The 27227-nt window shown below is 40.9% G+C and overlaps 1 protein-coding gene across 1 annotated transcript; it reads right to left on the bottom strand.

Moving 5' to 3' along the window:
• Positions 1–1102: 1102 nt before the first annotated feature.
• Positions 1103–20604, bottom strand: LOC131478695 (histone-lysine N-methyltransferase PRDM7-like). Its single transcript, XM_058659281.1, is given in 7 exon segments — positions 1103–1307; positions 7230–7297; positions 8011–8075; positions 8078–8281; positions 8474–8581; positions 16244–16348; positions 20424–20604. Coding segments are annotated over 7 exon segments (936 nt in total).
• Between the last annotated feature and the right edge of the window lie 6623 nt (positions 20605–27227).

The following is a 27227-nucleotide window of genomic DNA, read 5'->3' as shown; positions in this document are numbered from 1 at the left end:
CTAAAGGCTGCTGGCTTGTGTTGGCTGTTAGATGATTTTATCTCTCTTTTACTCTCCTTCTCCAGAAACACACTGCTTCTTCCCACATGTGTTCTTTAGTAAGCTGATGAGGGTTGTCTCAATCACACTCCCTGCAAACATATGGCTTCTACCTTCTGTGTCCTCTGGTGTGTGATGAAATGTAACTTGTGTGTGAAAACACTCCCACACTCCCTTCCAATTGAGAGCTTCTCCCTTGTGAGTCTTTCGGTACCTGGTGAGGTGTAAGTTTTGTGTGAAGCCTTGCCTATATTATTTGCACTCATTGGGTTTCTTCCCAGTTTGCAAACTCTGGTGACAGATAATAATCTGTGACATATCACTGATGCCTTACAAACAGTTGCCATATTCAGCCCCTACTCTGGGAATGCTACCTCTCACAGAAGATTTGAATACTTTTTCTGCATTCACTGCCTAGCCTCTTGTGGGATAGTCCTCTTTTTCTCACTCTCACTCAAGGACTCCACTGACTTTTGGGTGGAGGCTGGAAGAAAAAAAGAATGGCCCTTATTTCTCCCTCTGCTTTTTTGTTTTTGAAATGGGTTTGGAATTTTTATGGACCTCTCCTCCTTAACTGTGTCATGGCATCTATGTGGATCAGATGGTGCCCATCCCCTTGAGAGTCATTCACTGGTTACAAGACCTGTCTTGCAGATATTTCTGAGAAGACCCAAGAACAGTAATTAAGGATGGCATATCAAATGAGGGACTTGTGACTGGAGAAGACAAGCGAGCATAGGTGACCAGGATGGATCTCTGACTACATTGTGTCTTCTAAAATAAGATGGTTTGAGGTTAGCACAGATACAGGCAAGCAGCCTGGCTACCTGCTTTCACTTGGGTAAAATCTGTCCTACTATTTGTTTCTCATGAACTAGCAACAGCTGGCATCCACCAAGTGATCCTGTGTGGTATGTCAATTATCTTCTTCTTTTTTTTTTTTTTTTAATTTTCCACGACAGCTTTAGAAATCCAAAAGGTCTGTATGAGCAGACCTTTTCACTTACGAACCGTCCAATGCAACTACCATTCTGTAGTTTCACTCTTAGACTTCCTTCATAGCTTAGACCTCAGGACCTCTACTATATCCTTTGAGGATGTCCTCTTCATTCATGTTTCCCTGTACTTCTCTGTCCCCCACAGCCTTCACTTGGATCCCTGGCACTTTGTCTGAAAAGTTACTTGTGGCTATCTTCTTGTGTTGAAAAGAACTCTGATCATTCAGGGTAGAATTTCCTTCTTTACATTCTTTATGAACAGAAAGAGCTCTATGAAGGAAGAAGTCACACAACAGGAGATCCACACATTTGGAAGACACATTTTGTTTAAGATGAGCACCTATGAGTAGATCTGTGTTTATCAACCCAAAATAAGTGCAACTTGATGTTTTGTGCTGCTGCTCTGGCTAGGCAAGGGACAGTAATGTCTGAGACAACCTAACTACCACTGCCTCATGCCTACGCCAAGGATTGCTTTTCCTCCCTGTCACACAAATCATGTGAAAGACTATCCTCAGCTGTCATGCCTCTATGTATTGATCAATCTCAATGTTTGCCATTTTCCGTGCATTGGAACTTCCCACGTCAAAGATACTTCCCTCCATTGACTCACTAGTTCTCTGACCCCAATTTCAGATACCCACTGCCCTCTGATACGTTTACACATAAGACTCTATCAACCTCAGTGTGATGACCCAAATCTCCACAAGAGTCTTTTTTCATCAGGAAAATCTAGATGGGGGAAAACAGCATGATGGTGAGGTGTGTTAAGCTTCAGACTGCAGTACTGCCAGCCTGTATATATGATTGCTGGACTCGTAGCTATGCTGCTTCTGAGCAACCCCCGAGAGAATACATCTGGGAAAATGGCCTTAGTTTGTGGATGCCACTATGTGTGAAACCTGAAAGAAATCCTTTGACCCTGACCTAAGTCTGGTCCAGCCCTGGTTGTTGGGGCTATTTGGAAGTGAGCCAACAGATAATGGATTTCTCTCTTCTATCTTTGTAGATTTTAAATTAAATGGAAAAGTCTTTCTAGACTTTTCCAGACATGAAAACCAGACCTAATCTGAAACACTTGGCTGTGCTCATACTCATATTTCACTCAATTGTATTATTCAGCAAATCTCCATTTCCATGGACAGTCTTAAGCACAGAATTCACATGACAACATCCCATTGAAACAATGACTAAATAGAAACATACGCCTTTTTTTGTTGTTGTTGAGGAAGCATGGAGAAAATGTGAAATAAACCGTTCATGGTCCAAAAGGAACTTCCATAGTAGAAGAGCTGCAAAGTGACCAAGAACTTGTTTTTTTGTCTTGGGCCCTCTCCAAAAGGGGTGTTGTGGGATATTTTTGTGCACAAAGTATCTAACAAATAAAAGAACTAAATGAAAATGGTATCAATTGTTGCAAGTAGTCAAAGACATAAAAATGGGTCAGTGTTAGGTTACACTGGTTTAAGTCACTCACTATGACACTAGCATGCCATAGAAGCACTAGACTGAGCTCTGGCTGCTCCATGTCCAATCTCCTATGTGTTAAAATACCCAGGGAAAGAGCACAAAGTGGTTCAAGTGCTGAAATACATGGGAGACCTAGATGCATTCCAGACTCCTGTCTTCAGCCAGTTATAGTCTCGGCAGGTGCAGCGTTAAATCTAATTGTATTTATATATAATCATATATATACTTATGTAAATATTATATTGTATATTTATATGGTACATTTTATTATATATTATATATTTATATATTTATATATATTATATATTTATATTTATATTTGTATACAGATACATAGATTGGTGTAGAGACAGAGAGGAAATCTGTTTTTTGATTCACTCCCCAGTGGCCACAATAACCAGAGATGTGTCCATTCAAAGTCTTGAGCCAGGAACTTCTTTCAGGGTCCCCCATGTAGGGGTAGGATCCCAAGGCTTGAAGCCATCCTCAAGTGCTTTGCCAGACCACAAGCAGGATTCTGGAAAGGAAGTGGAGCAATCAGCACATGCCCTAGTGCAGCTTTTGGGGAGTAAAAAGTAGGTGGTGATCTCTCCTTTCTCTCTCTCTCTGTCACTGTGCTTGAGTCTCTCTATAACTCTTCCTGTCCTTTGATAGGTAAGTCTTTGCTTTTGCTAAATGAAAATCACATTTGAAATGAACTTTGGCAGCCCTTACATTACATTTGACTCCTTAGAGTTGAATCACAAATATTCCCAAGGGGACTCCTTTGCTTATTTCAAAACAACAGTGCTACTTACCTCTCACTGTTGTGAGCTCTTCCTTTTTCTTCCCTTCTTTTCCTTTTCATTGCTTGCCTTAATACCCAGCTTCTTGCCATACTCATCCCCATACCATATTAGCAGCTCACAGCCTGGTTTGATGACCCGGCAGGTGTGGTAAAATATCTGCCTGTGGTACTGGAAGGCCACCAAATTCTGCTCCTCATCATTCCAGGCACAGTTCACATACTTAGGGTGGAGATAAATACTGAGTTTGCATGCTCTGTCAGGTTTAAATCTCATGTGTTCTGTAATAGCCTCCACCCTGCTTGAATCCCAATTCTGCAAAAGCTCTCCCTGCAAACATATACCTCTCTCATGAGATCAGTGAACTCCCAGGTACACGTTGTAGATACAGTGTTCATTGTGATACGCATGCTTTCTTCCTTCCTTACTCACTAGTCATCCTCAAAACCCAAGCCCACCTTATTCCCACCTTGACTGCCATGAAGCACACAGAGTTTCCCTAAACTGCAAATTTCAGTTTTCTGCTACAGAATTGGATGAGTGGACACACTTCTTACATCTAGCTTTCCACACATGCTCCACAACTCAGCTTTCCCAAAGGCATTCCTTTGGAGTCCTTTCTCTTGGATCTTTCTCCCAGATCTTGGGAGTCCAAGATCCAAATCCAGAGATGTAGAGGAGTCTTCATTGTTTCTTATCCTCTCACAGAACTGTTCACAGAAACCCTAGTCCAGATGCAGCTTCCTTCTCTCATCCACATCCCAGGTTTGGTTTGTTTTCTTTAGTTAATAAATATTAGAATTTTATTTTTATTTGAGAGGCAGAGAAGCAAAGAGGACAAGGGGCAAAAGACAGAGATGCCAGGAGAATGGGTGGAGTGGGGACACAGAAAGGACACAGTGGAGGGCAGGAGCCTCAACCAGGTCTTCCACGTGGGCACAGACGTCAAAGATTGAGGACATTCTGTGAAACTTCCCTGGATGCATGGGGAAGCCACTGGTTTGGCAGTAGAGCAACCAGTACTTGGGAAGCAGACTTCACAGTCAATGCCTTTGCCCACTGCATGACAATGCCTGTCCCCAGAACTCGGCTGTTTACTCTTTTTTTTTTTTTTTTTTTTTTTTTTTTTTTTTTTTTTTTTTGTCTTTCACTGTCTCATCAATTGAACGTTTTATGTCTGAAGTTGTTCTGACAGTGTATAATTGTCAAAAGACTAAGACACATTACTGCCAGGCACCAATTTCATGGAATCTCCATGTATTTAAGAAATTTTTGACACAGGAAGGGCTTAATCAATGTTAATTAGAGAAAGAGTGAGTCTAATGGCCCCAGTTGGTCTAGATTCCAGAAGGCCCATCTTTGTGCTCTATTTATAAAGCATAGTGATTTATGTTATGATAAGAAAGCAAGAATCAACAGCATCAAAGATGAAAAAGGCAACATAACAACAGACATTGCAACCATTAAGAAGATAATTAGAAATTACTACAAAGCACTGTGCTCCACCTTATCAGAAGACCAACAAGAAGTGGAAAATTCTTAGACTCACACCACCTGCCAAAACTTAGCCCAGAGGCAACAAACGAACTGAACAAACCCATAACCGAAGCGGAGATTGAATCAGTGATTAAAGACCTTCCAACAAAGAAAAACTCAGGCCCTGATGGCATCGCTACACAATGCTACAAAACATTCCGAACAGAACTAACCCCAATCCTCTACAAACTCTTCAAAACAATAGAAAAGGAAGCAACCCTTCCAAACTTGTTCTATGAAGCCAACATTGCCTTAATCCCCAAACCAGACAGAGAACCAACAGAGAAGGAAAACCACAGACCCATCTCTTTGATGAATATCGATGCTAAGATTCTCAACAAAATCCTAGCCAATAGAATTCAAAAACGCATCACATAGATCATTCATCCAGATCAGGTAGGATTCATCCCTGGAATGCAGGGATGGTTCATCATTCGGAAATCCATAAATGTGATACACCACATCCAAAAACTGAAAAACAAGAATCACATGATAGTATCAATAGAGCAGAAAAAGCTTTCGACAAAATACAGCACACTTCCTGCTAAAAACCCTAACCAATCAAAGAAATATATGAAAAACGCAATGCCAGCATCATACTAAATGGAGAAAAACAGGATCCCTTCCCACTGAGATCTGGAACAAGACAGAGATGTCCACTTCCTCCAATACTATTCAACATAATCCTACAGGTACTCACTGAGGCCATAAGACAAGAAAAAGAAATCAAAGAAATCCAAATGGGAAACAAGTCAAGCTCTCACTATACGCAGATGATATGATTCATTCTGTAGAAGAGCCAAGAGGCTCAATACAGAGACTACTAGAATTTATACAAGAGCTTGGTAGAATGGCAGGGTACAAAATTAATGAACAAAAATCAACAGCCATAGTGTATGCAAACAGCCCCAAGTTGGAAAAAGGTTTAACCAGCAAGATACCATTCAAAATAACAGAGAAAAGCACGAAATATCTGGGAATAAATCTAAGCAAAAATGTAGGAGACCTTTCTGAAGAAAACTACAAACTACTGAAAAAAGAAATTGAACAAGACCTCAAAAGATGGAGTAACATCCCATGCTCCTGGATAGGTAAAATCAATATCATTAAAATGTCTATATTGCCAAAAGCAATATATACATTCAACGCAATTCCAATCAAATTGCCAAAACATTCTTCATGGAACTGGAAACAATGGTTCAAAGTTTCATCTGGAAACACCAAAAAAACACGAATAGCTAGAACCATTCTCAAGAAGAGGAACTTAACAGGGGGAATCACAGTTCCAGACCTCTGGACATACTATAGGGCAGCCTGGTACTAGCAGAAAGATAGAGAAGAAGATCAATGGAGCAGAATAGAAACACCAGACGGGAACCCACACAAATACAGCCAAATAATCTTTGACAAAAAGAAAAAAGACAATCCAGGCAAATGGGGTCTGTTCAATAAATGCTGTTGGGACAACAGATTGATAGCCTGCAGAAACAAAAAGATAGACCCACATCTCTCACCATACACTAAGATCAAATCTAAATGGATAACGTATCTAAGCCTACATCCAGAAACCTTCAAACCATTGGGAGAAAATGTCGGAAATACTCTGCAAGATCTGGGGGTAGGTCCCGTCTTCCTTAACAGGACACCAAAGGCAATGGCAATCAAGACCAGAATAAACAAGTGGGATCTCATCAAACTAAGAAGCTTCTGTACAGCAAGGGAAACAATCAACAAACTAACAAAGTAACCCACAGAATGGGAGAAGATCTTTGTGCACTACCTAGGTGATAGAGGGCTAATCTCCAGAGAATACAAAGAGCTACAAAACAACCAAAATGTCAAAACAAACAAGCCACTCAAGAAATGGGCATGGGAAATGGGCAGACATTTCACAAAAGAACAAATCAAAATAGCAAAAAAACATACGAAAAAATGCTCAAGTTCTCTGGCTTTTAATTGATTGGGATGATACTCTGCTGGCTCTGCCTTCAAACCAGAGAGGGTATACCTAAGAAGCTGTTGAACTTGACTGGACAATAAGATGCTGCACTCTATGTTTGGTATATGCTTGCAATGGAGGAATCTCAACTGAACTTGAACTGTGGTTATGCAAAAAGGTGGAGGAATCCACAATGGTGGGAGGGTTTGGGGAATAGTGGGGAGAATCCAAGTACTTATGAAACTGTGTCACATAATGCAATGTAACTAATGAATAAAAAAAGAAATAGTATTTATATACAATGTGCTTTTAGAAACTGGTCATGACATTCACAGCTCATTAGAATAAGCATGAAAGAGGACATATAATGTAAAAGTCACTGAGGAAAGTAAAGGAGAAAGGAAAGTGATTTTGTCTTGGAGAGAAATATGCTGTGTAGTTGTAACATGCCATGGCTCTTACCTCATCCAGTTGACCAAAGAAGTATCGTTTCCATCCACGTACTGATAGCTGATCCTGAATTTAGCTACCTGAGTTTCAAAAAAATAGGTTAATACGTTTCTGAAATGGAGGTAGTTCAGCAGAATTATTAACAACTCGATCATCATGTTCTGTGACATTACATGAGTCCAACACATGTTGAGACTTTACATAGTGTTGGTACACATTTATTCTGGTTTATTTCCCTACAGTAGAAGCCAATAGAGGAGATTGCCACTGCTTTGTTTTTAAAGTCCAGTGATCTTCTCTATGCTAATATTTATTTATTTTTTGGAATTATTTATTTTTGTTATTAAGGCAGATGTACAGAGATGAGGAGACAGAGATGAGGAGACAGAGAGAGAGAAAGATCTACCATCTGATGGGCCACTCCCCTAACTGACCACAGCAGCCGATACTGTGCCGATCTGAAGCTGGGAACCAGCAAACTCTTTGGGGTCTCCCATGCAGGTGAAGAGTGCCAAGGCATTGGGCCATCCTCAACTGCTATTCTAGGACACAAGCAGGGAGCTGGATGGGAAGTGGAACTGCTGGGATTAGAAAGAGTGCCCAGTTTTGATCCCAGCAGGTTCAAAGTGAGGCCATTAGCCACAAGGCCACGACGCTGAGCCCTATGCTAATCTTTACAGCCTGGTTGATCATGTTGGCTGAACTCATGCCATAATGTGTAGAAGGACACATGATCCAGTCTCATGCTAGGCAGGTGAAAAGCCATCAGACTGGAAAGGGATGTGCTTCTTACCTTCCAGCTGTATCCACTGCCAGCTTCCTCATCCACTTCTGTGATCTTGCCCTCAAAAGGACTAAATGCAGCCCCAAAGGCAGATCAGATGCTTCATTAAATACTCCAAGCCCAGCCTCCGAAATGCTCGATGGGCCAATTCGTAGTCCAGTGGGCACACTGAGGAGAGCACGACTAGGATGTCCCTTATCCACTGAATTGTCCTGTAGATACACGGAGGATCCATGAGCAGCACAGCTCTTCAGGAAGTATGTCTGACACTTCTCACAATCTGGAGATGAGAGTGAAGGGATTAGGAAAGTATACCAAACATTGCTGGTTATAGAGAGCATCAGAGGCAGCCAAGGGCTCAGTCTTGCACCCCAAGTTACCAGAAGACAGAATGATGTAAGACCAAATTACAAGTGGAATTTCAATTCAGACTATGGGATTTTTCTTTGTGGATGTGCCAACGGTCACTTACAGAGGTAGTCATCATCCTCAGTCTCACTGAACTCTTTGTATGTCTGACCCTTTCTTCCTTTCAAGTTGTGCATCTGAAATTCTTCATTTTCATCCTTTCTTCTGAGTTCTGAGATGGAGAGACTAAGTCAGTGAAGTTATCAGTTCTTTTGGGTTTAATGTTTCAAATAAAATAAAGAGCTTTCAAGACAAGGGAAAACTGCATGGACATTTGTTTTCATTCCAATCTCTGGTTTTAATTCATTTCCCCTGAAGTTTGAACATCTGTTTATTTAAATGGCAAAGACACATCTAGAGATTGACACAGCAGTTGAGAGAGTCAAAGCATACAGAAGGCAGAGAGAGGTGGGGAGGTTCACTTTTTGAGTAACCTGGATAGCACCCAAATCAGTCTCAGATCAGAAAGCTTTATTCAGTTTTCCCAGGGGGTTGTAAGACCTCAATCACTTATCTCCTCACCAAGTGTTACTAACTTGTATATCAACAATTTGCTAGAGTCAGAGTTAGGGTTAGTTCTGGAACCCAGGCACTCTGCCATGGGAAAAAGGCATATTAACTAATATCTTCACTCCTAGGACAACTGACTTCCTCTCCATGAAGTGTTTGCATATTGGTTAAGTAACCTGATCCCAATTATTTTTTTTAGATCTTCCCCCAAAGAGCTACGCCCCGAGTGGTGCAGTGCAGGAGACTTGCGCAGCTTGGCTTTCTCTACCGTCTCGGGGGCGTTGCCCCACTGAGGACTTCCTCCTCCATGTGGGCCTCTGCTGCTGGAGCCTTCGGATCCCCGGCCCAGGGCTGTGTTGGAGAGTTCCGCGGGCCTCAGCACCAGACTGCTCTCCGGAATTCCCGGAATTCCCGCTCGGGAGTGCTGCTCTGGAATTCCCTCTCAGGTGCTTCTCTGCTGAGAGGGGCGGCACCGCCTCCAGCTACCAGAAGCAGACTCTTCTGGGCAGGCCTCCAGCTGGAAGAACCAGTCTTGCCAATTTGGCTCAGTCTGCTCTGGTTTGGCCTCTCCCGCTGGGCCCAGCAGGGGATTCTGCCTGAGAGAGGCTACTTTTGTAATTGCACTCTCTCAACCATGGAAGCAGAGTCCTGGGAGGCGCAGGCCTGTGGGGAGCCCCACCCCTTCTGGCTTGCTCTTCTGCCCAGGTTGTGGGGTAGTGCCAAGTGTTGTCCGGCCTTGAAGCTCAGGCTACGCCCAGTGGTAAGAGACAGTGGATGCTCTAGCAGATGCTCCACTGTTCAGAGCTGGTGTGGGGACTTCTGAGCCCCAGTTCATGGCCCGCTGTGGTTCCCTCTGCACTCTCTTGGAGCTTCTGAGGAGTAGGAGGAGCTTCAGGGGACTGAGGGCAAGGGCAAAAAAGTCAGATGCTAAAATCCCAAAACAACAGGAGGCAAAAAACAATGAGGAGAATTATCAGAAAAAGCAATGACCCAGAAGAAAGATCAAGCACTCCCTCCCAATACAACCAAAAACTAATCTCAATATCTGAGATGCAAGATGAAGATATAGAGGAAATACCAGAGAAGGACTTTAAGAAACTAGTGATGAAATTCATCAGAGACAGTGAGAAGCGTTGGGAAGAGTCCAAGATATTTGAAAACCATATCACTGCAGAAATAAACCAAATCAAAAAGGGAATCCTCGATATAGAGCACAAAATTGAAAGCCTAACCAACAGAATGAACACAGCAGAGGACAGAATATCAGAATTGGAAGACAATCAGAATGAAAGGCAGCAGCTCATCAAGCAGTTGGAGAAAAATCTGGAGAAAGCCAATAGGTCCATACAGGAAATGAAAGACAACCTCAAAAAATCAAATATTAGAATAATAGGCCTTCCCGAAGGAGTGGAAAAGGAGACAGGCTTGCAACGGGTGCTCAATGAGATAATACAGGAGAACTTCCAGAACACCGGTAATATAAATCCAGCACAAATCCATGGAGGACAAAGGACCCCCAGTAGATATGATCCAACAGATCGTCACCCAGACATGTGGTCCTCAAGCTACCCTCAAGTGAACATAAGGAAAAGGAAACTATCCTAAGACAAGTAAGAAAAAGGGATAAGATTACGTTCAGGGGAAGGAAAATCAGAATCACGGCTCCAAACAAGGAAAGAATGCGGTAAAACCTATCAAATCCTGAAACAAAACAACTGCCAACCAAGAATAATGTACCCAGCAAAGCTCTCATTTGTATTTGAGAATGAAATCAAATACTTCAACAGTAAAGAGAAACTCGAAGAATACATGAACACGAAACCACCTCTGGAAAATCTCCTCAGGAAGGTGCTAAACCCAGAAAGGAAAATATGAAACCCAACATCAAAGATGGCAAATGGGAAGACCTCCCCACTAAAACCCATACAAGGAAAGTCAACCAGTCAGAAACTCTAATAGTCGCAAATACACACTTGCACACTTACACACACTCATGGAAGCCCAAAATCAATTTCTCTCAATATTATCTCTAAACACCAATGGGCTAAACTCACCAATCAAAAGGCATAGATTAACGGAATGGATCATCAAACAGCACCCAACTATCTGTTGCCTACAAGAGACACATCTAACCAGAAAAGTCTCTAAGAAATTTAAAGTGAAGGGACGGAAAAAGACATTTCATGCCAATGGATGAGAAAAGAAGGCTGGGGTAGCTGCTCTAATCTCAGATGACCTAGACTTCAAGCTGACAGACATCAAAAAGGACAGAGAAGGACATTATATAATGGTGAAGAGTCTGATCCATCAGGAGGTAATTACAATCGTGAACATATATGCACCTAATTCCAATGCACCTAGCTACGTGAAGCAATTACTTACAGACTTAAGGGGAAACATAGATACACACACAATAATAGTGGGCAATCTTAACACTCCGCTAACAACTATAGACAGATCAACAAAACAAAAACTCAACAAAGAAACAACAGAGCTCATACAAACATTAGAACAATTGGACTTAGTTGACATCTATAGAACTTTTTATCCTAAGACCACAGATTATACATTATTTTCAGCAGTGCCTGGCACCTTCTCCAGGATCGACCACATGATAGGACACAAAGCAAATCTAAATAACTTAAAAAAGATAGGTATCATACCATGTACACTCTCAGTCCACCACGGAATGAAACTGGAAATCAGCAATTCAAAAAGCCCAAGGAAATACAGAAACTCTTGGAGGTTGAACATTATGCTATTGAATGAACAATGGGTCAGGGAAGAAATTAAAAATGAGATAAAAAAATTTATGGAAACCAATGAAAACTCTGACACAACAATCCAAAACTTGTGGGACACTGCCAAAGCAGTGCTACGGGGTAAATTCATCGCAATTGGAGCTCATGTCAAGGCCCAAGAGAGAAGCGCCAAATACAGGAACTAACCACACACCTCCAGGAATTGGAAGAGCAGCAGCAGATGAGCCCCACACACAACAGGAACCAAGAAATCATCAAAACAAGGGAGGAAATCAACCAGGTAGAAATTAAAAAAATCATACACAAAATCAATGAATGAAAAAGCTGATTTTGTGAAAAGATAAACAAAATAGACACCCCACTGGCCAAATTGACAAAGAAAAAACAAGAGAAGGCAAGAATTAACAGCATCAAAGATGAAAAAGACAACATAACAACAGACATTACAACCATTAAGAACACAATTCGATATTACTACAAAGCACTGTACTCCAACCAATCAGAAGACCACCAAGAAATGGAAAAGTTCTTAGACTCACACAACCTACCAAAACTTAGCCCAGAGGCAACAAACGACCTGAACAAACGCATAACTGAAGCAGAGATTGAATCAGTGATTAAAGACCTCCCAACAAAGAAAAGCCCAGTCCCAGATGGCTTCGCTACAGAATTCTACAAAACATTCCGAACTGAACTAACCCCAATCCTCTACAAACTCTTCAAAACAATAGAAAAGGAAGCAACCCTTCCAAACTCATTCTATGTAGTCAACATCACCTTAATCCCCAAACCGGACAGAGAACCAACTGAGAAAGAAAACTACAGACCTATCTCTTTGGTGAATATTGATGCTAAGATACTCAACAAAATCCTAGCCAATAGAATTCAAAAACGCATCACATAGATCATTCATCCAGATCAAGTAGGATTCATCCAGGAATGCAGGGGTGGTTCAACATTCGGAAATCCATAAATGTGATACACCACATCCAAAAATTGCAAAACAAGAATCACCTGAGAGTATCAATAGAGCAGAAAAAGCTTTCGACAAAATACAGCACAACTTCCTGCTAACGACCCTAACCAAGGTAGGCAGAGATGGAAAAATTCACAATATAATCAAAGCAATATATGAAAAACCCAACGCCAGCATCATACTGAATGGAGAAAAACTAGAACCCTTCCCACTGAAATCTGGAACAAGACAGAGATGTCCACTTTCTCCACTGCTATTCAACATAGTTCTAGAGGTACTCGCTGAGGCCATAAGACAAGAAAAAGAAATCAAAGGAATCCAAATGGGAAATGAAGAAGTCAAGCTCTCACTATATGCAGATGACAGGATTCTTTATATGGAAGAGCCAAAGGCTCAACACAGAGACTACTAGAACTTATACGAGAGTTCGGTGGAGTGGCAGGGTACAAAATTTATGAAGAAAAATCAACAGCCATAGTGTATGCAAATGGCCCCAAGATGGAAGAAGATCTAACCAGCAAGATACCATTCAAAATAACAGGGAAAAGCATGAAGTATCTGGGAATAAACCTAACCAAAAATGTAGGAGACCTATTTGAAGAAAACTGCAAACTACTGAAAAAAGAAATTGAACAGGGCTTGGCAGCGTGGACTAGTGGCTAAGGTCCTCGCCTTGATCCCATATGGCTGCTGGTTCTAATCCAGGCAGCTCCACTTCCTCTCTGTCTGTCCTCCTCTCAGTATATCTGATTTTGTAATTAAAAAAAAATAATAATAAACTAAATCTTTAAAAAAAAAAAAAGAAATTGAACAAGATCTAGAAAGATGGAGTAACATCCCATGCTCCTGGATAGGTAAAATCAATATCATTAAAATGTCTATATTGCCAAAAGCAATATATACATTCAATGCAATTCCAATAAATTGCCCAAAACATTCTTCACAGATCTAGAAACAATGATTCAAAGGTTCATTTGGAAACACAAAAAACCACGAATAGCTAGAACCATCCTGAAGAACAGGAAGTTAGCAGGGGGAATCACAGTCCCGGACCTCTGGACATACTACAGGGCAGTGGTTATCAAAACAGCATGGTACTGGCACAAAGATAGAGAGGAAGATCAATGGAGCAGAATAGAAACACCAGAAGGGAACCCACACAGATACAGTCAAATAATCTTTGACAAAAAGACAAATGACAACCCAGGCAAATGGGAAGGTCTGTTCAATAAATGCTGTTGGGACAACTGGTTGATAGCCTGCAGAAACAAAAAGATAGACCCACATCTCTCACCATATACTAAGATCAAATCTAAATGGATAAAAGATCTAAACCTACATCCAGAAACCTTCAAACTTTTGGAAGAAAATGTTGGAATCACACTGCAACACTTAGGGGTAGGCCCTCACTTCCTAAAAAAGACTCCAAAAGCAGTAGAAATTGAGACCAAAATAAAGAAATGGGACCTCATCAAACCACGAAGCTTCTGCACAGCAAAGGAAACAATCAATAAAGTGAAAAAGCAACCCACAGAATGGGAGAAGATCTTCGCGCATGACATAGGTGACAGAGGACTAATCTCCAAAGTATACAAAGAATTACAAAACAGCCAAAACACCAAAATAAACAAGCCACTCAAGAAATGGGCACGGGAAATGGGCAGACATTTCACAAGGGAACAATCCCAAATGGCAAATAAACATATGAAAAAAGTGCTCAAGCTCCTTGACAATAAGGGAAATCCAAATTAAAACATCAATGAGATACCACCTAACGCCAGTAAGGGTGGCCCACATGAAAACACCAACAACACTTGCTGGCGAGGTTGCAGGGAAAAAGGAACCCTACTCCACTGCTGGTGGGGCTGCAGATTGGTACAGCCTCTATGGCAATCAGCATGGACAATATTCAAACTCAAACTCGACATACCGTATGACCCAGCTATAGCACTCCTAGGAATATATCCAGAACACTTGTTTTATGAGAAACCAACATGCACTCCTATGTTCATAGCAGCACAATCAGTAATTGCAAAAACATGGAAACAGCCAAAATGCCCATCAACAGAGGACTGGATAAGAAAGCTATGGTTCATCTACTCCATGGAATACTACTCAGCTATTAAAAAAAACAAAATGCAGTTCCTTGTGGCCAAATGGGCCAAACTGGAAACCATAATGCTAAGGGAAATGAACCAATCCCATGTTTGCCTTAATTTAATATGATATGATGTTAAGCATATCATGTTATATTTTGGATATTATGTCATTTGTAGTATATAAACTAAAATTGAACTGTGAATGGGGGGTCACAGAAAGTGGTTAAGAAATCGCACTTATTTTTAGCATGTTGACTGCTCAATATCATGTCAATTCAATCCATAATGATGTTAATTGTTGCAGATGGTATATTAGTGCTTTTATTTGACAGGGAAGATGCTCTGCTGACTCTGCCCTCAGACCAGAGAGGGTCTTCCCAATAAGTAGATGGACTTGTCTGGACTATGGGATGTTGGACTCTATGCTTGGCAAATTCTTGCAGGGAGGGAACTTCAACTAAACTTGAACTATGGTTATGCAGCGGGGTGGAGGAACCCACCATGGGGGGAGGGTGGGAGAGAGAATCCCAGATTCTATGTAATTACAACACAATGTAATTAATGAATAAATTTATTAAAAAAAAAAGACCAAATTACAAGTGGAATTTCAATTCAGGCTATGGCATATTTCTTTGTGGATGTGCCAACAGGTCACTTACACAGGTAGTTATCACCCTCAGTCTCACTGAACTCTTTGTATGTCTGACCATTTCTTCCTTTCAATTTGTACATCTGAAATTCTTCATTCCCATCCTTTCTTCTGAGTTCTGAGATGGAGAGACTAAGTCAGTGAAGTTATCAGTTCTTTTGGGTTTAATGTTTCAAATAAAATAAAGAGCTTTCAAGACAAGGGAAAACTGCATGGACATTTGTTTTCATTCTAATCTCTGGTTTTAGTTCATTTCCCCTGAAGTTTGAATATCTGTTTATTTAAATGGCAAAGAAAGACACATCTAGAGATTGACACAGCAGTTCAGAGAATCAAAGCATACAGAAGGCAGAGAGAGGTGGGGAGGTTCACTTTTTGAGTAACCTGGATAGCACCCAAATCAGTCTCAGATCAGAAAGCTTTATTCAGTTTTCCCAGGGGGTTGTAAGACCTCAATCACTTATCTCCTCACCAAGTGTTACTAACTTGTATATCAACAATTTGCTAGAGTCAGAGTTAGGGTTAGTTCTGGAACCCAGGCACTCTGCCATGGGAAAAAGGCATATTAACTAGTATCTTCACTCCTAGGACAACTGACTTCCTCTCCATGAAGTGCTTGTATATAGGCTAAGTAACCTGATGCCAATCTTTTTTTTTTTAGATCTTCCCCAAAGAGCCTAAAATGTAATCATGTTTCGAGAGGCTCTATTTGTTTTGTGTTGATTGTGAACCAAGCATGCAATTGCATCCCTCATAGCTTGACCATCCTCATCAAGCCTCACCCTCCTTGGGCTTCCTAGTGGGCCTAGAGAGACAACTCCTGAAATCATTTTTTTACCAAGTTTTTGTGTAGAGTGCTGTCCTGAGCTGTTTGATTCCTTAGGATGGAACACTGCATTCTGGCCCTTCTTTGAGCCAGTTGTGTTTACTAAATTTGCTGCTCCTTATGATTCCTTTGTACTGATTTCATTATGTAAAGGCATGCTGGACTTTCCCTTTAATGAGAAAGTAACATGTTTTTTTAAACTCACTGTTTAGTCCAGTTGTCCTTTGAGATTGCAAAGTGTTTTCAGGTACATGGCATTCTTTAAAGTATCAGCAAACATGGGAACTATGTGAGGTGATTGAATACTGAAGGAAAAAGCAGTGTCTGTGTTTCTAGTGTATTTGGGGATAGATCACATCATTTGAGGCTGTTTCTGTCCAGATGGTTTTCAATTTCCTCTGCACAAATGAAATTGGAAAAGGTGAGGACAGTTAGAAAATAATCTGTAGAACAACATTTGTGAAAGCAGGTCGCTAGGGCTTCTTTAGGAAAGTATGTCTTATCAACATGTGGACCGCGAAGGGAAAACATAGGAAAGCACAGACAGGATGAAATACAACTGGAGAATTTGGTGGCATACATGAGGTTAGGAAGAGGTGAAATCAGATGGCTATTTAAAAAGTAAGATGGTGATAAAAACTGAAAATGACAATATCCTGAGCATAATTGATTTGGAAATTGGATAAGCTGGTGCCTATATCAATTGGCTTGAACCCAGGTGTACTGTTAGATACTTCTCCACAGCTACTCTTCTTGACCTGTAAATTGGCATACGTGTAGCTCAAGTTCATTTTGAGATATTACATACTCATTAATTTAATTTAGTAATATCTATAGTGCTACTACCAATTTACCATGATTCTATAGCTGAAACCCAAGTCATACATACATATATCACACATATGATATATAGCAGATATATATAAGATATATATCTTTAGAATTCCTTGGACTTGCTTTTCTGTTTTATCAGAAAATGTTGAATGAATTTTCCAGAAAATTTGGGGAAGTTCTCCATGACGCAAACTCTGCCAAAATTTTGGAGAAGTATTTGTAATCAACTGGACACTCAAAAGTCACGTTGTATTGTAGAAGCAACAGGAAACAAAAATAATTGCAAACATTGGAAGGAGTGCCTATTTAGTACCCAGAGAAAGAGGATGTTGCTTTATCCTACAAGAATGAGGACATGAGGATAAGATACAAGTCTGTTTAATGTATGAGTGAACACAGAGGGAAGTTTAAGTTACTGCCTGTTTGATACATTCTCAGAATTAAAGCCTGGAGTCTTCAGGCTTGGAGGTTCTCTCTCTCTTTCTCTCCCGTAAGATTTTATGCTTCTTCGTGAGGAACATTTCCAGAGAGAAAGAGAGACAAATATTATCAATCCACTGGATCATTCCCAAGTGACGGCTTCAGCCAGAGCCAGGCTGAAGCCCAGAACCAGGAGCCTTCTCCAGGTCTCCCACGTGGTGCCATGGTCCTAAGGCTTTGGGCCATCCTCCACTGCTTTCCCAGGCCATCAGCAGGGAACTGGATGGGAAGTGGAACAGTTGGAAAATGAACTGGCTTCCACATGGCACCTCGGAGTGTGCAACGTGAGGATTTAGCCTCTAGGCCCTTGGAGACTTTCTCTGCTCTAAATAAAGTCCCTATGAAAGTGCAGACACCCACTCTTTTCTCAAACACTTAACAGTACTATACCTCACATTCCTCAACGTTTAAATGAGTGTATTTCAGTAACTGATTCCTAGGGTTGTTGGAAGGTTTAACTGTGTGTGTTGGTGATAAACCTTACAAGCAATGTCTGAAATACTGTGAACACAACACAAGAAGTAGCGATTATTTGGCTTGTCTTGTTTAAGGTCCCTGATCATGTTAGCTATTATGAAAGATCATGACAGGAAGAAGACAGTTAATAGTATTTGGTGTCCTTTCTTCTCTTACCTGTGAGGGACTTAAGAGGATTATTACTTATTGATTTATTATTATTTTCTTTTAGTGAATGGCTTTTAAGAGCTACTCACCTTCTGCTGTCTGGTGTGTTTCTTTTTGCAGGTCATGCGACGAGGTTTGACTAGAAGGTGACAAGAAAGCATTGATAAATATTTCAAAACTTTTGCAAACTCTTACCAGAAAACAATTTTGGATCAGAGAGTAGTGATTCTACCTGTAATCCAGATGTGACAAGAAAATATCTTTTAACTATCACTAAGATGTATGTTTATGTGTTGAAGATTTTTTTCTTTAAAACAGACCCCAAAAAGCAAAAGAAATCATTCAATTCCACCTCACCTCTTGCTTATATCTACTGTGTTCAATTAAATAAAGTAATTTGATTTTCAGAATGTAACTGATGAGCAACTTAGGAATAGAAGGAAATTTCCTTGAAAAGAAAATAAACATCATATGGAAAAATCTGTAGTTCATTGCAAACTTAGTTTTTAGAAATTGAAAACCTTTTCTCTAAGATCAGAAACAAGGCATGGTTTCTACATAATTGTTACTTTTATTTGATCTGAAACTTTTTGCTAGACAGAACAATGAGGCGAGGAAATAGCTTCTCCAATTTGAAAATGAAGCAACATGTTTTCTACATTCGCATATGGCATGAGCTTACACATGGAAAACCCTGAAAATTCCTTTAATTACCTGTGAGAGTTAATAAATAAATTTAGCATAGCCATCAGAAAGAAAGAAAGAAAGTCAACACTTCCAATGAATTTTTGGGCGACAGTTTAAGTTGTCTACAACATCAGCAACCCCATTCTTGAGCACTGGTTTCAGTTCCACCTGTCACTTTCACTTCATCACCTGGCGGTGCAATTGGGGAAGTAGGAAGTAATGGACCTAATACTTGGGATTCTTCTACCCAAATGAAAGCTTCCGGTTTCTAATGTGGACCAGGTTCATCTGCACAGACTAATAAATGGGTAGATGTCAATGTCTCTTTTTCTCTCCCTTTCTCTGACTTTGAACAATACAAACAAATCACTTACATACAAGCTTGGTTGTACTTCTGTCTTGAATTAGTTTGTTGATGTTAACTGTCAACTGTTTATATATTTTCCACTTTTTGTCTTATTAATAGCACAGTTGCTGTTCTAGGATCTTATGTCAGCAGCCTCTGACAGGCACTGTTTTCAAGATAGTAAATGGTATTAATCAAATATTGCTGAGTTTGATCCCAAGAATGGTTTTCAGTTGCTGCTTATTTCTTCTGGCCCTCACATTCTTTACTAGGCCTCTATTCTCAAAAGCATCAGTGTTGTCCAGGGGCTGTGAGTGCCAGCGCTCATAAGAAAGCCAGTTGAGGGCCCGGCGGCTTGGCCTAGCGGCTAAAGTCCTCGCCTTGAAAGCCCCAGGATCCAATATGGGCGCCGGTTCTAATCCCGGCAGCTCCACTTCCCATCCAACTCCCTCTTGTGGCCTGGGAAAGCACTTGAGGACGGCCCAATGCATTGGGACACTGCACCCGCGTGGGAGACCCGGAAGAGGTTCCAGGTTCCCGGCTTCGGATTGGCGCGCATCGGCCCGTTGCGGCTCACTTGGGGAGTGAATCATCGGACAGAAGATCTTCATCTCTGTCTCTCCTCCTCTGTGTATATCTGGCTGTAATAAAATGAATAAATCTTTAAAAAAAAAAAGAAAGAAAGAAAGCCAGTTGAGGGGGCTCTCAGAGTTAGATTAAAGCAAAATCTTCCCTTTAGGCAATACACCTAGAAGGAGAAATGGAAGGCAAAGCGATTCATAGCACTCCCAGGATGGACTGGGAGTATTGAGTACAAGTGAGAGGTCTGCATAGTCAGAACACAAACATCCTTGTCCATATTCATCCCTGGACAGGTGGGACAAGGGGAGGGGAAACACACAGGCACAATGGGCTGATGCTGCATAGGTCTGTGTGACTTGCATGCTATATTTCCACTTCATTTTTTGAAAGTAGGTCTTCTCTGACTTGCCAATCTTTGCACACTATTCCTTGGAGAACTACATGGAAATTTCTTGGAAGGCATCTTGGAATGTTAGAAGACATAAGAGGTTGCTGTGTAATCACAGCGGCCACAGAAGAACAAGGTATCAGCTATGTCCTCTGGTCTGGATGCAGTTGTCTACTCTGCCAATGCTAAAAGTCTGTTCTGAACCTCCCATGCCAACTTCACTTACACAGCAGTGTGCCCGAGGCTCTCACCTCCAGATTTCCCAGTGCTGAAGCTGGGTGTGTTCAAGCTTGTTTTGGCAGGAACCTTGACACATGTGATTCTGGTATCCCACTTCAACTCCTCTGAGTCTGTCATCAGGCAAGACTTCTGAGAGAGGGAAGATGCAGGGGCTTGCTGTGAGCTAGGTCCGAAAACCAGAAACCCAGCCATGGGCTATGGCACCAGCAGGATAGTGATCAACAGGCAGGCTCTGCACTAGCTGAATTCCTACTGCCCTGGACATCTGCTGTCTCAACAAAGAGAGGTGCATCGTCATGGAAACCAGAATGTGGGGCAGACAGGCAGTTAATGGAATACTGGAATTCAGGGCTCCTTGGGGGTGGGGAGGGGTCCAAGCAACTTGCAGACCTTCAGGTTTGTACTGAGAATGAAATGATGGGCTTCCCCAAGGTGAATAAAATTTACGGTCTCAGGTGAAACAGGGTTGGAGTCTAAGATGAGAAGCTTATGAGCCCTACTGAAGAGTATGTGCCTTTGGTACTTTGAGGTTACTGAAGTGTAGGCATTATTTGAGGCTAAGGATTTGTGTGAATGAGGCTTGGGATCTCTCAAGTTGGGCAGTTTGGGACAGGCCCTGGACTTTGATCAAAGGGCAACTCTGTGATTGGTGACATGCTGGGTGGGGGTTATTGCAGCACGGCAGGTTTGAGGGCAAAGGGCTCTCTTAGGCTAGTGGACATGGTCTCTCAACCACAAAGGATCCTTACTCTATCACCCTGAGGAGATTGGTAGGTGCTCAGGGTGAAGGAACCTGTGGCACAAGCTAAGGGGAAAGGGGTCTCACTACAATGCCACGGCCTGGGCTCTGGTCTATTATTCCTGCTCTCTCAAGTGCTTTTAGCCATTGCTGTCTCCTCCTGTGACACGTCTGGGATTACAGAAAATGCCAGAATGGAGTGTTAATGTTCTGTATGGTACTGGCTCTCTGGTGATGCTGTGATGAAAGCAGAAGTGCTGGTTGGCAATCTAGGAACTGATGGTGCACGGCAGAGAAAGGAGCCACGACTATCAGTCATGGTTACCTCAGCCTTGGGTCCTGTTGGTTTGGGTGGAGCTGAGTTTACTCGCACCCAAGTCCTGGCCCTGTGCACAGCACATCTGTGTCCTACTCAGTGAATAAGACCTCCAAGAGTCAAGCTCAAGTCAGGCTTCAACTTCAGGATGCTGCATTTATGCTGGGCCTTTCTGGAACCAAAGCCAGACTTGTTTTCAATAGCTCAACTCCAGGCAGAAGCAGCTGTGTCCTGAAAAGTCAAAATTCATGTTGTGTATTGTGTCCTGGGTATGCTGAAGCACATGTGGGCTGTTTCTGGGTGGGCCAGTGTCTATGTGTGTGATGGTTCCTGGGAGTTCAGGGTGTATATGTGTGCTATTTTCTGAAATGTCAGTATCTGAACTAATGCATATTCTTTGGTGTTCAGCACCTCTCCATGTGTACTGCTTTCTGAAAGGCTAGGGGCAAAGTGTTTATTCTTTTATTGGAGGCAGGGCTCTGAGGTAGGGACTTTCCCTTTGAACCTTGGGATTAGATATATCTTGTTTCCTTGGATTCTGGAGACTGTGCATGTGTTACTTCCTCGGCGTGTGCGGTGATAGCTCTCACTTGTATTCCTCTGGCAGTGGGTATTGGTTTCATTTTCAAGTCCTAAGCCATTAGTTATAGCATTATGATTGTACCTGTGAGTTGTGGAGTCTATTTTCTGTTGTTAATATCACATTGCCAGGTCTGTGTTGTAGTGAATGTGTACCTTTGCTAACCCTGATGAATCAATTCATTAAAAATAAAAATGATAAAGAAATGAAATTGTACTGCTAGGAGAAAAATGACAAAACAATGAAGCAAAATAAGGGAGAACTTTATAGTACAGAATCAAAACAGGAAATGCACATATTTAATACTTGAATCTATAGCTGAAGGGGAAGATAAAGTATTAGAGACAGAAAAAGATAACGTAAACATAGAGAAAGATACAAATTTGAATGTCTTTGCCTTGAAAAACCACAAAAGTTTTCTGCACAAGAGAACAATTAAATTCAAGAGATGTATTAATAGTCTCAATGAGCATAGAGAAATATAATAAATGCTAAATTTTTATCAGAACCATAGAATATGGGTTTGGAGGACCCTTTGTGCTTTTAGGAAGGAATATAAGTGAATGACATAATTTCAAAATGAGAAAGGGCTTTAAAAATACATATTCCTTTTTCATATAGATATATATAAAATTTCTCACGTGCATGGAAGGATGTCAAAAAGCCCAATCTATACCAATTTAAAAGCCCAGTGTTAAACCACTTCTGATCCAGAGATTACAGAAAGGGAAATGAATGACTTGGAATTATGTGAAACCTGACAACATTCATAGGTCCTCCTCTCTGTCTCCTCTCCTCTGTGTATATCTCATTTTCCAATTAAAAAAAAAAGTTTGTTTGTTTGTTTGTTTTAAAGATGGGTGTGAGAGCATAGTCGCAGTAGCCTAGCGGCTAAAATACTCTCCTTGCATGCACTGGGATCCCATTTGGGCACCATTTCTCATTCTAGTGGCCCTGCTTCTCACCCAGCTCCCTGCTTGTAGCATGGTAAGGCAGTCAAAAGACTTGGGACCCTTCATCTAGGGGGGAGACCTGGATGAAGCTCCTGGTTGCTTGCTTAGGGATGCCTTAGCTCCAGCCATTGCAGCTGCTTAGGGAGTGAATAAGTAAACCGATGATCTTCTCCTCTGTCTCTACGTCTCTCTGTATATCTGATTTTCCCATAAAAATATCTTTTGAAAAAGATACATATATATATACATGTTGGGATCAGTGCACGTGTGCCCTGCCCTAAGATGATGCCTGGACCCTAGTTCCTCTTGGAGACAGGTTTCAGGAAATGCCCTGTGATTGGCCCTTTACTGATTGCCTCAGGGGTGTAAGCTGATTGGATACCCAGGAGCCTTGGGAAAGGGGTGAGGAGGTTCTCTGTGTAACGGAAATAACGGAATTAACGGACTTAACTGAAGGCTTCTGGGTACCAGATCTAACGGATAGGAGGAATATATAAGACAGGGACTTCTGCCCAAAAGAAGGAACTGAAGGTTTGAAAAAAAGTGCCTCTGAAACACTTTCCAGTGTCAGGTGTGATTTCTACAGCGGGACGGGAGACACAGATATATACATACTTATATCATTATAGATTTCTGGTTCTATCAAAGTTGTTTTGGGAATTTTTCAAAGGTAAATGCAGAATGACCTTGTTTTCCAGCTGTCTTTAATCTACATAATTACCAAATCAGGTCTAACCCAATACAGTAATTCCTTGCTTCGTGACAATGCTTACTTCCTGAGAAACACATTCTCATGCAGTTTTCTGTGTGTATAAATACCATGCTTTGTGCTCAGAGAAACAAATAGATTACAGTGTTGTGGGTGATGAGATTACTGTTTTCTGAGAACTTGGTAATTGTGTTATACAGTGCTTGCTAAGTTGCTTACTATACTCAACCATGTGCATGCATATCCATATAAAAGCCCTATCCATTGCAACAAAGAGATGGACACTCTGCTAGGGTTTGTCAGTGGGTGAGCAGCTGAACCAATTATGGCATATCTGTGTAAGAGTACAGAAAAATATTCTCACTGGGAATGGAGTTGAAAGCTTTTTATTTTATGCTGCCATATATTTTTGAATCTGTGTATAATTTAAAGCCATTTATTTTTATTAGAAAGAGTAACGTGGGGACTGGAAAGGGAAGAGGAAGAATAAGGTAGGTAAGGAGAAAGGGAGAGTGGGAAGGAAGAGAAGGGCTGGGGTAGGATAGAGGAAAGTAGGTCTCTCATCTGCTGATTCAGTCCGAAATCGCTACAAAAGCCAGGAGTAGGCCATTATGATGTTCCCTGCATGTGTGTAGGTGCCAGAGCACATTGGCTATCTTCCACTATTCTGTCACATTAGCAGGAAGCTTGATCAGACGAGGAGCACTAAGACTCCAATCATGTCCCAAATGAAATTCTAGGATTGTGGCTGATGCCTTTCCGATGAGAAACCTGACCCTGGAGATACATATGTCATTTCACATTTTCTATAGATGCTTTATCATATTCCCACACAGTGTTGAGTCACGCCAAGTGGAGCATAATGCATAGAGTAATACCGTGCGTTAACATCCTACAACCAATTATTAACGAGAGGACATGCACTTGGACTGGAAGGGAAGATGTCCTTGTGAAGGGATATTAGTTTCCCTCTGATTCTGCTTCAACATATCTACTAACACATAAACTGGGAGGCAGCAGGTGAGGGCTCCTGAGTCTAGATGTCTGTCACCTGCCTGAGAAATGTAAACGGAATCCTGATTCCAGCCTTTGGCTTAGCCCAGCTGTGGATGTTGCACATATTTTCAAAGTGAAATAGTGCCACACAGAAGCTCAGCTCCAGAGAGAACAGGTCTGCATTGAGCAGGTCACAGAACAACTACAGGGCCGACTACAGATGCACATCTCTGGTTTTCCTTTGGAGGAACACACGGAGTAGATCTCCCATCTCTCAAAGTGGGGCCAACTGTGGTCATCTTTACCCACGTCTGTCCCTGGTGTCTTGCGTATTCTTAGAGGCAGCCCAATAGTCACATTGCAGTACCATATCCACTTCTGGGAGAAGCAACCTGATAGATTTGTTTTCATGCACAATTTTTTTTAAAAGATTTATTTTATTTTCATTACAAAGTCAGATATACTGAGAAGAGGAGAGATAGAGAGGAAGAGGAGCTCCCGGGATTAGAACCAACAGCCACATGGGATCAAGGCAAGGACCTTAGCCACTAGACCACGCTGCCGAGCCCTTCATACACAATTTTTAAAAAATGCAGTTTAATATTTTTTTGTGATACAGTTCCATAGGCTCTAGGATTTACCTTCTCTCTTACCCGTACTCCACAGCCTATTTTCGCCTCTATCATCACAATAGTGTTGTCCTTCCAAAATAGTCATTAAGTTCAGTACTCTGCTATTTAAGTATATCCTGACAATTTAATATGAACAATGCCTTAAAAGGAACCATTATAAATACTATATTATAATACATGTTATAACTTGTATAGTATATATATGTATTTTTGATTATATATTATATTGTTTTGTGTTGTTTTTCTTTTTTATTAATTATTTTGCAATTTGTGACAGTTTCATAGGCTCTGGAAATCTTTCCACCCCTCCCTCTCCCCTCCCCCCTGTTGGATTGCTCCACCTTGATACAGTATTACAGTTGAAATTCAATCAAGATTCTTTCCTTGTAAACATATACTAAGCATAGAGTCCAGCTACTTATTGTCAAGATGGGTTGAACATTTTCTTGGGGAGACCATTTCTGGTCCAAAGTTAGAGCTGGTAGAATATCATCCCAGTCAATTAAGAGTCCCAAAGTAACATCAACAGCAATTTGCAATATTATGGAATTGACATGGTTTTGCGAATATTCAAACAACTGCAAATCAACATACCATATGATCCAGCAATAGCACTCCAAGGGATATATCCAAAACATGTCCTACACAAGAAACCAACATGCACGCCTATGTTCATAGCGGCACAATCTACAATCGCAAAAACCAGGAAGCAACCAAAATGCCCATCAATAGAAGACTGGATAAGAAAGCTATGCTTCATCTACTCTATTGATTATATATTATATATTGTAACATATATAAATATTGAACAACTATTCAAGGGACAAAGAAATGAGAAAATGCAAGAAAATATTTGAACGTGATTAATTCAGTATGAGTCTGTATGTATCAAGTGTATATAAGCTTCTCAAATAACGCATCTGCAACAGCAGCAACAGAAGAAAAGCAATGCATTTATTAAATGCTTGTGCACATTTCTTAAAAGAAGAAAGAGGGATTATAAACAGAGAATGAATCATGCTCTCAAATATTGCTAATTTTGTAAATAAAAGTGATTTTCTAGCACTTTGTGAATTTCCTGAAGAAGGAAAGTTCAGTACATCTAGCTTTTCACTTGAACTGCTCTTGGAGTCCCTGAACATCAATTCTGAGTTGTGAGGAAGCACTTTTTTGCAGTTCAGTGTTACCCACATGATGTAGGACATTGATTGTTATTGAATTCATTATAAGGCCATGTGCAGCTGAAACCACATGCCAAAGTTTACATGTTAAAATGATATCTTGTTTTTATTTGAACCATCAACAGGGAAACAGAATGAATGACACTGTGTGGCTGATTCAGAAGATTGTTCCAAAGAACAATTCTAACTGTAGCCCACATAATTTGGGAGAGAAGACAACCTCCTCATCCAAATTAGAAAATTATTAGACACATAAGATTTACAATGCTGACAAATCACTGCATCAGTTGTGAGTAAAATTAACTTAATCTGGCCTAATTTCCCTTGTGTATGGCAAGTAATCTAACCAGAATTCCCCACATACTAACCTGTGGTATATTGATAATAAAGGACTTGGTATTTTTCTGTAATCTGAGTCAAATGTACATTTCATCCTATAGTCAATAAAGGAATGCTGTTGTCTTCATGGAATAATTCGCTGCAACATTTAGTTTTTCTTGACATTATAGTCTTCTTATATATGCAAGGTCAGGTGTATGTTGGAGATTTGAAAATTGACAGGAGAAATATACTCTCATTTTTTCTTCTGTGTCATTGCATATTAACATTCCACATATTTGCAACAGAATATTCTGAAAAACACATACTAAACTTTTGGAATTGCCTTTGAAATTTGGATAGGATAATTTAACTACACAGATGGAAGAGA

Source organism: Ochotona princeps, chromosome Y (assembly GCF_030435755.1).
Source record: "Ochotona princeps isolate mOchPri1 chromosome Y, mOchPri1.hap1, whole genome shotgun sequence".
Lineage (NCBI taxonomy): Eukaryota > Metazoa > Chordata > Mammalia > Lagomorpha > Ochotonidae > Ochotona > Ochotona princeps.
Note: the sequence above shows the minus strand (reverse complement) of the source record. Positions and strands in the feature narration are given on the sequence as shown.